Source organism: Colossoma macropomum, unplaced genomic scaffold, assembly GCF_904425465.1.
Source record: "Colossoma macropomum unplaced genomic scaffold, Colossoma_macropomum, whole genome shotgun sequence".
Classification (NCBI taxonomy): Eukaryota; Metazoa; Chordata; class Actinopteri; order Characiformes; family Serrasalmidae; genus Colossoma; species Colossoma macropomum.
The window spans coordinates 15,075,328-15,088,883 of record NW_023494804.1 but is presented as its reverse complement, the minus strand read 5'-3'; the positions used below and the strand labels follow the sequence as shown (position 1 = coordinate 15,088,883).

Genomic DNA, 13,556 nt, shown 5'->3' with positions numbered 1-13,556 from the left:
AGCTGGGTGTTTCTAATAAAGTGGCCAGATAGTGGAAGCACAAGGTAGGTGTTTCTAATAAAGTGGCCAGTTAGTGGAAGCACAAGGGGGTGTTTCTAATAAAGTGGCCAGGTTGTGGAAGCACAAGGTGGGCATTTCTAATAAAGTGGCCAGTTAGAGGAAGCACAAGGTGGGTGTTTCTAATAAAGTGGCCAATTACTGGACGCACAAGGTGGGTGTTTCTAATAAAGTGGCCCATTAGTGGATGCACAAGGTAGGTGTTTCCAATAAAGTGGCCAGGTAAGAGCAGTACAAGGTAGGTGTTTCTAATAATTGTTTTTTTTAGTCCTACATTAACATTATAAATAGACTTCTAAGGAGAAAAGTAATAAAATACTCTATTTTGCTGACAGAGCAGAAACACTGTTTATTTTAAAGTGACAGATCAAGAACACAGTCCAGATGAAAAGACACTGTGTACAAATAATCATTCAGTAGTAAATATTTACAGATTAACGGAGTAGGAAATGTGTGATTGATTAAAGTGCTTCATTTGTATTCAAAAACACCATCAGTATCATACAGTAACATAAAAGACATACAGTATTGCACTTAGCAAAAACATTATACAATATGTCAAATAAGAAAGAGGAACCACTGAACAGAGCAGGTACAAAAGAGTGAATAAAAACTTAAGTTTGCTACCAGCAAGCAGTAAATACTTTTGGAAAAACAAGCATTATGAAGTTTATACTCAGTAATATTGTGTCTCACACAGTGCAGCAAGTGCAGAAGCTTTAAGGAATCCAGCCATGATTTTAAATCAGCAGGTTTTAAGTGTGAAGGATCATAAAACCTCCACTTGTACATAGAAACAAAGACTTTAAAGCTTTTGACTTCATACTGTAGTGAAATTCCAGCATGCGTGACTGAATCATGCTGAAGTAAAACCTGGCTGAGGCCAAATTTCCAAAACTCAACGAACCACTCATCATACTCTTCAGCTACAGTGATTCTTTAGACTCATGCAGTGCTAACAATTGTTTTTTTTAAAGGGGAATTCCACTCATTTTCCAAAAATTCTGCATAATTAAGTGGTTAAGACATAAACAAAGTCATTCAGAGTGGTTTGAGAAGAAACTTACCGAGTCAGTTTTGTTCACAGTTGTGGTGATAGGAACCAGACGTCCACCACTAAAAGCTCCCTCACAGAAAGTTATTGCATAAAATGTTTATGAATACACTGTCTGATGTCGGAGACACTGAGTGCATTTACATGCACTTAATAATCCGATGAACTGCAGAAAATCAGATTTTGTCAGTAATCCGATCAACAAGTTTACATGCTCTTGAGTATGACATATAACTGCAGAATTTCGGGTTATGATCGGATTATTAAGTGCATGTAAACGCACTCGTTGTTTTATGATGACAGAACTTAAACTCCATTCATGGTGGAGGGATACATGCATGGTGTTGTGAAGCAAAATAGTGCTTAAAGAAAACTTATTATTTCAGATCTTCCACTATTTTCCCATCATCAACATTCCATATAAAACTCAGAAGACACGTGTAGGTTCACTGGTGGTTTTGGATAGTAAATGTCTATATTTGTGTTGTAGTCACGGCGACCCCTGGTTCCTATCACCACCACTGTAAAGAAATCTGAACCATTTTTCACCAAACCACTCTGAATCACTCTGTCTCACACACTCAATTATGGGGGAATTTTGAAAAAAATTGTCATCTCTAATAAACTTGATTATGTGGCTTCTGACATTGTATGACTCACTGTTATCCATAACGATGGACTAAAGTGCAGACACAATTCTGTAAATTATGTGTTGTTTGCAAAGCTATCTCTTTAAACAGTGCAGGCCAGTGAGCCCCCATAGCTGAAGGTAATGGAGCCCGGTTTAAACAGCCTTCTTCATGGAGTTGATGGACATCAGGATACTGGGGTGCTCCTCCATGACCCGCACCAGCAGGTTATCGATGTACTGCTCCAGCTCCATGATTCTGGAGTCACGCTGGGAGAGCTGCTCCTGCTGCCGGATCACCAGGGAGATCAGCTCAGCCCGAGTCAGCTGGGAGTACGGACCTTTGCCCACCGCCTCTGCAGCCTGACACACAATACACACAGAGTAGCGTTAGCTTTCACACATTTACACACGTTACATAACAAAAATAAATGTCTGAATGGAGCATTTCCATTTTTGGAGGGCAGCAGAGAGTAATGTTTGTTTATTTGATGTTTGTTAAAAGAACACTGCATGATTAAAGAGTTCTTTACATCACGAAAGGGTTCTTCAGATTGATGGAGAATGAGCTGTAGACAGCTTATTCGAACCTGTCTGAAAAGTTGGTTCTTGAAGGGTTTTTTAATAAACAAAATGAGTCTATATAGAACCATAAACACCCAAAAAATCATTTGTATGATAAAAACGTTCTTCAGATTGATGGAGAACGTGTTGCATTTGGTTCTATATAGCACTAAAAGGGTGACGTCAAGCTTGAAACAACAGAAGAACCCATTTTGGTGCTATATAGAACGCTTTTCAAAAAGGTTCTAGTTAGAATTTTACCATGCAAAGAACCATTTAATCATGCAAAGGGTTTTTGAGTGTTCACTGCTCTACGTAGAACCATTTCCTTTACTGAAGGACACTTTAACAACCATAATTTCTAAGAGCGTACTTGTGATATCAAGCTTGTAACAATACAAGAACCCTTTTGGGTGCTATATAGAACCACATACAATACATTCTCCATCAATCATGATGTATAGAATTCTTTAATCATGCAAAGTGTTCTTTGAGTGGTTCTATATAGAACTGTTTTCTTTACTAAATAACCCTTAAAGAACCTTCTTTTTTGAGCATGATTACAGTGGTGTCTCTGAGCTGAAGGGCAAAAGCAGTACCTCTGTTTTGGGCTGCATGCTCTCCGAAGCTCCAGCAGCTTTGCCGTTAGTCTCTCTGAGGTCCGACTGTTTGTCTGCGGCGTTCAGAGGTTTGACTGCGTGCTGTCTGCAGGGGAGTGAAGAACCGTGAGTTAGCACAGTGGACAGAAAAGGGCAACGGCAAAGAGCCGTTTCATTTGCACTCAGTATGTTACCCTGCATGGGGAAGTTAGAAAGGACAAAGGAAAAGGTCAACTTCATTTTCAAGTGAGGTGTGACATTCAGGATGGACATCTCGTTGGTGCGTCACCTTTGTTAGCTGTAAGATTAGGAACATAAACTGATAATCTGGATTTATATGTCACTTCCGTAATAACATCCACCACTAAAACACCTTCTCCAGCACCTGCTGTGGTGTTGATGTGTATGATTAAAATCCACTGCTATTCAGACTATGCTATGTAGGACATGCCTTCTGTTACTTCTGAAAACTTGTGTAGTGATGAGCTGCACGGACACGTTAAAATACGACACCAGAAAATTAAAGGCCTTGGTCAGATTGACAGCCCAAATCTGATTCTTGTCATATCCAGATTGTATCCGGACTGATTTTTGATAGTCTAATTTGAAATCCAATTTGGAGGTGGTTTTAAATGTGACTTCATGAAATGAGTCACTTGCAACACGACAAACAACGTCAAATCGACGTTGGGCTGGGATTCCTGCAGTCTGTACAAAGCCTAATTTTCACAATCAAGTAGGGCTGCTTGATTGGCAAAAATGATAACCATGATTATTTTTGGTCTGTATTGACATCACAGCTATTTAACATGATTGCCTTTCTCGTTCTCTCTTTTCATCATCCTGGCCTGAGCTCAGCTAAACATGCCACAGCTCAGAGCAGTGCTGGGCGCTTAATCTAATTTTACTTTCAGTCGTCAGCCTGGCTGAGACTTAGCTTGGGCTTTTAGGGAGGGGCAAAAGCGCACTGCTGTAAAGGAAAGAGGTGCGCTGGATTCATAACACAAGACAAAACGAGCAACACTGCACAAGTTTTCTCAATCATCTTGGAAGCGAAAATCAAAACTGAAAACAAAATCTGATGAACTGCCGAGCCCTACAATTGTTTAAATTTAAATACAGGAAGCTGGCCCCCATTTCATTTATTAACTGATAAGTTTTAATCAACAATAAGAACTAAACGCTAATCAGAAACTAGAACCACTAGAACCAAGGCTGGATAGCTTTTTGAATACGACCACATTGGGGAGAAAATTGTGGTGGGGGGGCTTCGGCAGATTTTTAGATTGTGACTGTGACTGCGATGTCGCTTCAAGCCTAAACCTTCAGAAGAAAAGCCTGGGTAGCACAGAATGTTTAACTATTAATTTTTTTTTTACTACAACCATAAACTCCATACATTCAAGACATAAAATAAAAATCCTAAAAATGATTATGTGGCTTGGACGTGGAGCAGTCAGGGGATTCTCCGACATGCGAACGAGAAATGGGAACCCGAAAACCTAAAGCAGAGCGGAAACACCTTGAGTGAGGAGAGGAAATGTCCACTGCACTCACATGCACTGATAGCAGGTAAAGTTAACAGGTTGCGGGTATAACCCAAAGTAGGTGCGTGAAGGTGGGTGCAATCGAGCAGGTGCAGACATTAATATTTGAGCCCTTGCAGACCTCTACTCCTCAATTTAATTTTTGCAGAAATCTACAACTGGGCTTCACTCTGATCCAGAATACCAGCCCTTAGTTAGCCCTTTGTGGGTTAAGTATATAATTGTGTGTATAAAGATCAAACCTGGGCCCATATTTGTCAAACCTTTCAGTGCAAGAATGCTGATCTGGGATCAGTTTGACTTTTGCATTTCACTGAAGAGGACTTAAGTGCTATGCAAAAGGCAGATCAGCATTTTGAGGCATGTTGTTTATTTGCATTGCATTTGCTATGTAACAGCATTTGCTCTAGAGAAATGGATAAGTTTGATAAATATGATTCCTGGTTTTTGTTATCTACACTGTATGTCTAAAAGTCTCCAGACACAAATTCTAATTCATGGATTTGGCCACTCTGCATCTGCTGGTACCACTATGAGCTCAAACAGCTCTGTAATCTCTGTAGAAAAGTACTAAGAGTAGAACAGGGCACTGTGGAACAGCCTAAGCCTGCGTTATTGTTCATTAGAGGGGTATAAACCCCCCAGCATTAGGCTGTGGAGCAGTGGAGCTGCGTTCTCTGGAGTACTGGAGCTCCATCCACCACCTTTGGGATGAGTTGGAGTGATCCTGAACTGACCATCCAACATCAGTACCTGACCTACCTAATGTAATGTAAGAGTAGAGGCTGTTACTGCAGGAAGAAATGTCTGGATGAGCAGGTGTCTGGACACTTCGACATACAGCGTACCTAAAACTAGGCCACAGTTGAATCTATGTCACCATCTCTACGAGTACCAATGCTAATTCTATGGGGTTACAGACTGATCTAGAGTCAGATCTCACCTGATTACTGAGGCAGGAGCTCCTCCTGCCCCCTTCACTTCACCTGCACTGCTCTGAGCATCAGTGGGTACCACTCTGGCACACGGCAGTGCCCTCGACCCTGAGCCTGTAGACTCGGAAATGCATGCTTTCATCACCTCGGACTCCTCGGTAAGTGGAGCGAATGTTGAGGATGAAGCTGTAACAGAAGGGTATGTGCTTGACGCAGTGTCCTGTGCCTTGTCTTGGTCCTTCTTGTTGCTTTGGCTCTCTGGAACGCATCCGAGGTTAGCCTCTAAAGTCCTTGAAAGAGAAGGTTGCTGATTTGGCAAGTCTGGGTCTCCAATTCTTTTTGGTTTGCCTGGAGGTAGTGGAGCCTGAGACTTCTTTTTGGCAATTCCGGTCAGCGCTTCACTCTCCATGTTTGGTCGGTCAGGTTCCCAGACATGAGACTCTGGGCACAAATCTTGATCTGCCCATGAGGGAGCATTCAATTCCAGAGATTCAGGTTCATTCATCTGGCTCAGATGTTCCACAATCTCTTCTCCTCTGGGAAGATTGTCAGTATGGCTATTCTGTAAAGGTTCTGCAGCAGTATCTTTGTGGGACAACTCGTCTGCAAGTTCAGGTTTGGTGCCGTCAGCTGCAAGAGACTTTGGTCCTTCCATTGATGTAAAGTTTGAAGGATTATCTTTGCTTTCAGAGTCTGTAGAAACATTTGCTTTTTCTTCAGGCTGAATGGTACCACCTGTTAGACTTGTGCTGTGGCTTGACAGTTCATCTCCAGACAGAGACTTCCGACTTGAAGCAGCTGAGGGTTTTGCAGGTGCTGGTCCCTTGTTGTGCCTGGCAGCCACTGCTCCACCACCACATGTGGAAGGGTTGGTATTAGCTTGTATCTTAGTGGACTCGTTTTGGCCAATCTGTCCTGTAGTAGCTTGATTGTTGTTGGGATCCATTTTTTGAGGAGATGAATTTTGTCCTTGTCTTGCCTTCATGCTCTGAATACACTGAGCCTTTAGCTCATCTTTGGAGACAGGTGCCGCATTGCTTGTCTGATGGTTCTCCAGAACTGCAAGGGTTTCCTTCTCTCCGTGACCAAGAGCCACAGTAGATTCTTTAACCAGCTCTTCTGTCGTTTTCCTCAGACAGCCTGGTGGAAGAGGTGCTGGGCGCTTTGACACTTCTTTTGAGAACTGTTTGGTTTCTTCCATCAGGAAATCTCTGGAAGGAACAGTTGGTCTTGACATCTCTGGCTTGTTCTGAGGAGGCAATGGGGCACGTTTTTTCCTAGCTGTGCTCCTTCCAGCACTGCTGAGGTTCTCTAAACTGCCATCGACTGAATCATCATCGTCCAAGAATGGGTTGGTGTTTGGTACAGACAGCTGAGAAACTGTCCCAGAGGTGGACGCGCTGAAGAAACAGGACGAGGATGAATACAAGAAGCAAAAGCTTTAGAGAGAAAGATTTTCTTTAGCACATTCTGGTTATGAAAGAAAACAAGGTAAGACCTGTAGGTGGTCTCCGGCCTTTGCAGGAGCACACTGCAAAAAATGGTATCTTGTTAAGTAAAATGATCTTAAATCTAGTACATATTTCTAATATTACTATATCAAGGCAAGTTTATTTATGGAGCATCTTTTATACACTGCAATCATTTTACAAGTGCAATCATTTTTTGCTTTGCAAATGAGAAAATACAAAGATAATTAAAATTTAAATTTAAATTTAAAAAGTTGCTGCATCTAATACATTGTCACTCTTCATAAAAAAACAAGTATCACCATTTTTGTCGCTACTCATTTTTTTTACATAATTTGAGAAAATCAACTGTCTTTTACATTGTGTAAAATTTCCAAAATTGCTTAAAATAAAACTTCTTTACATCAACTTACATTAAAAGTTCAGAAGGCTCTTCCTTCTTCCGTAAAGTTGCAATTTTGGACATACTTGTTTTGGACAGCGACGATATTTTGAGATTTTTGTAATCTTAAGACCATTTAATTTATTTCTAGACATTTTTACTTGTTAAGTAATTTTAATAAGTAAAATGATCTCACTACACTGGCAGATAATTTTGCTTGTGTCGAGCATATTTTATACAGCAAGCAAAATTATCTGCCAATAAAGCGAGATCACTTAACTTAGTAAACTCATTTAGTAAGTCAAATGACTACTTGCTTAAGTTTAGTCAGTATATCGAATAGATTTAAGACAATTTCACTTGACAAGATACCATTTTTTTCAATGAACTATTAATTTCACTCTTAAAAAGATGGTTCTTCATGGGTTCTTTAGTAAAGACAATAGTCCTATACAGAACCATGAACACTCAAAGAACCCTTTGCATGATTAAACATTTGCAGGGTTCTCTGCATGGTGAAAAGGTTCTTCGGGTTGATGAATAATGTGCTGTATATGGTTCTATGTGGAACCTGTTTGAAAAGGGTTCTATTTAGCACTAAAAAGGATTCTGCTGCTGTTACTATTTGAGACTTGTCAAAATAGAAGAACCTTTTTGGTGCTATGTGGAACCATAAACACTCAAATGAACCCACTGCGAGATTAAAGGGTTCTTTGCACCATGAAAAGGTTCCTCAGATTGATGGATAATGTGCTGTATTGGGTTCTATATAGAACCTTTTTGAAAGGGGTTCTATATAGCACCAAAAAGGGTTCTGCTATTGTTACTATGTCAGGCTTGTTACAATAGAAAAACCCTTTTTGGTGGTATACAGAACCATACACAAAACAGTCTCCATCAACCTGAAGAACCATTTCACCATGTAAAGAACCCCTTAATCATGCAGAGAGTTCTTGAGTGTTCATGGTTCTATGTAGAACATTTTTTTACTAAAGAACTTTTGAAGAACCATCTTTTATTAAGAGTGTACTTGCATTAAAAGTTGTGAGTACACTATGAAAGTCCTTGATTTGAGACACAGGGACTCTTTTAGGCTGAGGGTCCTCTGAGAACCGTTCGCTATAATACTGTATGGTTCTCATCGCAATAAATCATCTAGTATTTAAATGGAGACTTTTATTCTTGTCCACTCATGAACTGCTGTACAAGTGCATCTGTCTTACAGGAAGGAAGTCTGGCACTTGAATTCTTAAAGCCAAGCAGTGACCTTCCTGCCCACCACATCCCGCCCTCCTACCCCAAGTCAGAATCTGTTTTGGGAGATATCCTGGCTAATAAGCCTGAGTCAGAGAATCACAAGTGCCAAATCAGCTTTTAGCTGCTGGCAGTTTTCCTGAGCTTCCTGTGGGCAGACCTCAGACGCAGATCATTCAGTGAGTGGAAGACAACGAGCACAGAAGTGCTGCAGGGTTAACGACGATAAGGGTTAGCAGGAGCTGCAGAAACAGCAGGCGGCATTAAAAACACAACAGCAAAGAAACGAAAACCAGACAGACATGGGTTGGAATTCCTTTATTGTGATTTGATGTTTTATTTGGTTAGTTGATGATGTAAAGATTCGTTATTTTAATTTCAAAGAACTACGTTAGTCTCGCAGGTCCGGACATGATCTCATAAAGAGAAAGTCTGGGGAGAACCATGAGAAGTTTTGGGCTAAATGTATGAGAACATAGACTTATTAGTGTGGGAACAAACTGAAAGTTCTAAACCAAGCCAATGCCTTGTAGGGGGCACTGGTGCGCTCGTCAACATCGTCTGAGGAATAAGCCCATCATTAGCACATGGAAGTTAGCATGACTGAAAAATCTCCAAAACCTCTTAAAAAAGATGGTTCTTCATGGTTTTTTAGTAAAGAAAATGGTTCTGTATAGAACCATGGACACCACTGCATGATTAAAGGGTTCATTACATGGTGAAAGAGTTCTTTAGATTGATGAAGAAAGTGGTGTATATGGTTCTATGTAGCACCAAAAAGGGTTCTTCTATTGTAACAAGCCTGAACCCTTTTTGGTGCTTTACAGAACCTTTTTCAAAAAAGTTCTATATAGAATCAACTATAGTACATTCTCCATCAATCTGAAGAACCATTTCACCAAGCAAAGATCCCTTTAATCATGCAAAGGGTTTCATGATATTTAGAACCATTTTCTTTACTAAAGAACCCTTGCAGAATCATCTTTTTTTTTCCAAGTGTGTATAGCTAGGTTGCTTTTCGGGGTGTGGCATGTTCTGAAGGGGCATGTCCTTGTTAGTAGCAAAGTAAGTCTTCCCCAGACGTGCATTCACATCGTGAGATCACATCTGGCCCTGCCAGAGTATGGTTAAGGTTACAGTAGCATCATGGTACTACAGGAAATTTAAGATAAGCCTACAGAAAGACAGGCAAGAAGTTCTCACTGCCTAAATCGGAACATGTGACAGAATAAATTCCCAAAAGTCTCTGTACAAAAATAAATTTGTGATTGCAGCTTCTGAAAACAACCTAAGAAGAAGATAAATAGAAAAAGGAATGTACTCTTATAGAAACTGAGTAGTCTGTGCTGTGCTGCAGAGTGTAGGATGGCTATAAACAAATGATTGAAAGTGGCCAGTATATATTATGTTTTTGTTTTGGAATTTTCACATTTGGATTTATTTAAAACCTGATCTATAACACACACCTACAGTGCTTTTAAACACAAACCTTTTAAAAACAAACCTTGAATCAATCACCTAAATGAAGACTTGCTGCCTGGATATGCTCACAGAGACCTGCTGAATATTTCACAAAGGTGCCGAATATCTTCACAGGACACATTAATGAGCCGGTCATGGCAGACTGGTGTTATATAACACAGCTGTACGGATTCTATGACTCTGTGTCTAAGATATTACGTTTACTCGGGCTAAGCGGGCAGAGAGACTCTGAACACTGATCACAAGTAGAGCTGAACGATTTGGGGAAAATATCTAATTGCGATTTTTCTAATATTGCAATTATTATTCATGAGGTTATCGCTGCTGTCAGAACAAAACCTCGTATCTCCAAAAAGGTAACTTCACAGGACGAGGAAAAATGTTCTTAAGTTTAATAGAGGCATAAGGATAAATCATTTTTCCAAGTAATTTTGGACCATTTCTGTAGGTCCATTCATCAAGAAATCTTGACACATCATAAAGGGCAACTGGCCTTTTCAGATTATCTCAAAAAATTAAAAATAGATTTACAAAGTTTTATCCTGACAGCAGTGTTATTAGGGTTTTTTATCAGCCAAGAAGTTGAGAATATCCGAGTTTTCTGGCTTTTGGCTTGAACCCTGAATGTTGTGCACCAGACTGCTAGTAAGGCGTGGTTGTGATGTCACAAAAAAATGGAGGTTTGGTTGCCTCAAGAAGAACATATAGATACATCAACAGAGGTTACTGCACACTCCACAGAGAGGATAGAAGAATCTGTTGAAGGAAGCTGAGGAAAAGACAGAGTGGTTAGGAAAGGCCAGGAGAGCCTCAGGGAAGGAAAGGCCTGGAGGAGCTTCTAAACACAAGACAAGAGACCTGCTCATTTTGTTAACAAGGTTTTACCCAGCAAACCAAATGGTTACATAACTGGCAACTTCTGAAAACATGAAAACAGCCTAATAGGAAGGTAAATACAAAAACTAATGCACTCTTCTAGAAACTGAATAGTCTTTACTCAGCATGGCTATGGACAAATGATTAAAACTGACTGCTGCCATAATATAAACAATATTTTCTTAAATTTCTCGGAGTACTCTGGAATATTCACTTTTGTTTCTTTTAAAATCAGGGTCTGTGTTACAGAAACTTCCTCTCTTTTAGTCCAAAGTTAAGATCTGACAGGTCAAGGTAAGATTTTTCACAAATTCATATTACAGAAGCAAATCTGATCTTAATTTAGGAATTTTATCTTATCTTACAGCATCTTATCTCCAGTTAGGAAATCTTAACCTACTCGATTGTAGTCGGCAGTCAACTGTCATGTCTGTTTCCTAGTAATCGACCGTACACACACAGCTGAAACGTAAACACGTAATCAAAATAATGTTAAAAATGTAAGTTACAGCTACTGTTACTGATGTAAAAAAGGTCTAAACTAAAGTGTGATAAACTGAAAGTTGTGAATACTGTGACAGCGCCACCTGCTGTTTATCAGAGTGTCGCCGCGCCCCAGTTTCAGTCTCCATTTCCCAAACACTTTAGCTGTGTGCGCTAACGTTATTCCTCCTAATAAACAGACACACATTCAGCTCTGTCTCTTCATTATTCACCACCATCACTGTAATATTTTTATTAACATTAACCCCTGAAGGTAATGAGAGGGGATGGTGGAGTTCGTGTCTGCAGCATCTTTTTAAAACACAGAGTTAGAAAAGAAAAACATCTCACAGTGAAAGCAGCGTTTTACAGTATAAATAAATGTAGCGTCATTATGCTAGTAGTGAACTATGCTGCCTGACACAGCTGCCTAAAAACAATAGAAACGGATGCTGAAACAGAAGTTAGGACACTGTTGGGGTTGTGTTAAAGTTAGGACAGTATTTAGGAGATTTAGTCTAGTTAGGATGTTTGTATGATACTGTTTTCTTATGTGGAGTTAATGATGAGATTATGAAGTTAGGAACTGTTATTCTGTAATAGCTACCGTCCTAAATTCAGCTGTTATGGTTACTAAACACATCAGAGTTAGGACGATTCTGTATCACAGCCCCTGGTCTATAAAGCATGTACACTCTTAAAAAGATGGTTCTTCAAGAAAATGATTCTATATAGAAACAGGAACACTCAAAAAACCATTTGTATGATTAAAGGGTTCTTTGCATTGTGAAAGGGTCCTTGATGGAGAATGTGTTGTAGATGGTTCTATAAAGAACGTTTTTGAAAAGGGTTCTATGTAACACTAAAAGGGTTCTTCTGTTGTTATGATGTCAAGCTTGAACCCTTTTTGGTGCTATATAGAATCATCCACAACACATTCTCTATCAATCTGAAAAAAAAAACAAAAAAAAACAAACATTTCATCATGTAAAGAACCATTTAAGCATGCAAATTGTTGAGTGTTCATGATTCTCTATTAAAGAACCCTTGAAGAACCATCTTTTTCAAGAGTGCACAATACTTTTAGCACACTTTTCTGATGAACAAGGTAAAATATTTTGAGTGATGCTTGACCTGAGCTGTTATCTGCTGCACTCTGAGCCTTCATGTTGGTTGTGGAGGACTTCAGTCCAGCATAGTTTGTGGATTTCCCTGCTCAAAACATATGAATCAACTCAGACAGTCCCCAGGTGTTACCACATGAAGGGCCAACAAAGGTGTTAACATAAGTTTTAGGTTAACCAGCCAGATCATTCTCTGATACAACAGCAGGATGATGTTCCAGCATCCAACCCAGAAGATATATTTTTATATAACTGTATTGGTCGCTGATGACAACCTGAACACTAACAATTATCTGCAAGTAATAAGGACACATCCTGTGAAATTTCATGGCTGAAACAATACTGATAATTAAGGGGGAACTCAGAGTGGTTTGGTGTGAAATGGTTCAGATTTCTTTACAGTGGTGGTAATAGGAACCAGGGGTTGCCATGACTACAACACAAATATAGACATTTTATTTACTATCCAAAACCACCAGTGAACCTACACGTGTCTTCTGAGTTTTATATGGAATGTTGATGATGGGAAAATAGTGGAAAATCCAAAATAATACGTTTTCTGTGAGGACTATTTTGCCTCACAACGCCCTGCATGCATCCCTCCACTATGAAAGGATTAAAAGTTAAAAAGTTTAAAACAGTGTCTCAGACATCAGGCAGTGAATTCATAACCATTTCATGTAATAACTTTCTGTAAGGGGGCTTTTAGAGGTGGACATCTGGTTCCTATCACCACCACTGTGAACAATTCTGACTCGGTGGGTTTCTCTAGAACAGAGCATTTCACACTAAACCATTCTGAATGACTTAACAGAGGGTTTGAAAAATTGGTGGAGTTCCCCTTTATCACCTCATTTTGGCTCACAACACTACCAATCACTTTGATTTGATGAATCTTTTAACGTTCTATTCACTTTGTCACTCCCTCATGGACTGTTCTACTGAATTAGTCCCACAGGAAAAACATCTATTTAAAAAAAATGAAGATTTTAAATGAAGTATTCAGAGCTTAGATATTTATAGTGATTATATTCTGATCTATTTAAACTCAAGCCATTAACAGAGACAGTAATGAGCTAAGTTTTAATGTGCACTAGCAACT

At 39.5% G+C, this 13,556-nt stretch overlaps 1 protein-coding gene across 2 annotated transcripts in view; it reads right to left on the bottom strand.

The window, feature by feature from the left end:
• Positions 1 to 1,826: 1,826 nt before the first annotated feature.
• The window catches only part of rab11fip1b (RAB11 family interacting protein 1 (class I) b), a 37,354-nt gene continuing 25,624 nt past the window's right edge, over positions 1,827 to 13,556 (bottom strand). Inside the window, exons 4-6 of one of the 2 annotated variants that reach the window (XM_036594805.1) lie at positions 5,393 to 6,784; positions 2,903 to 3,008; positions 1,827 to 2,102 (exon numbers count right to left, since the gene is read on the bottom strand). In XM_036594805.1, the coding sequence (XP_036450698.1) occupies positions 1,896 to 2,102; positions 2,903 to 3,008; positions 5,393 to 6,784 (1,705 nt within the window). In that variant the 3' untranslated portion in view covers positions 1,827 to 1,895. The remainder of the gene's footprint in view (positions 2,103 to 2,902; positions 3,009 to 5,392; positions 6,785 to 13,556) is intronic. The other variant, XM_036594806.1, reaches the window with a different exon arrangement.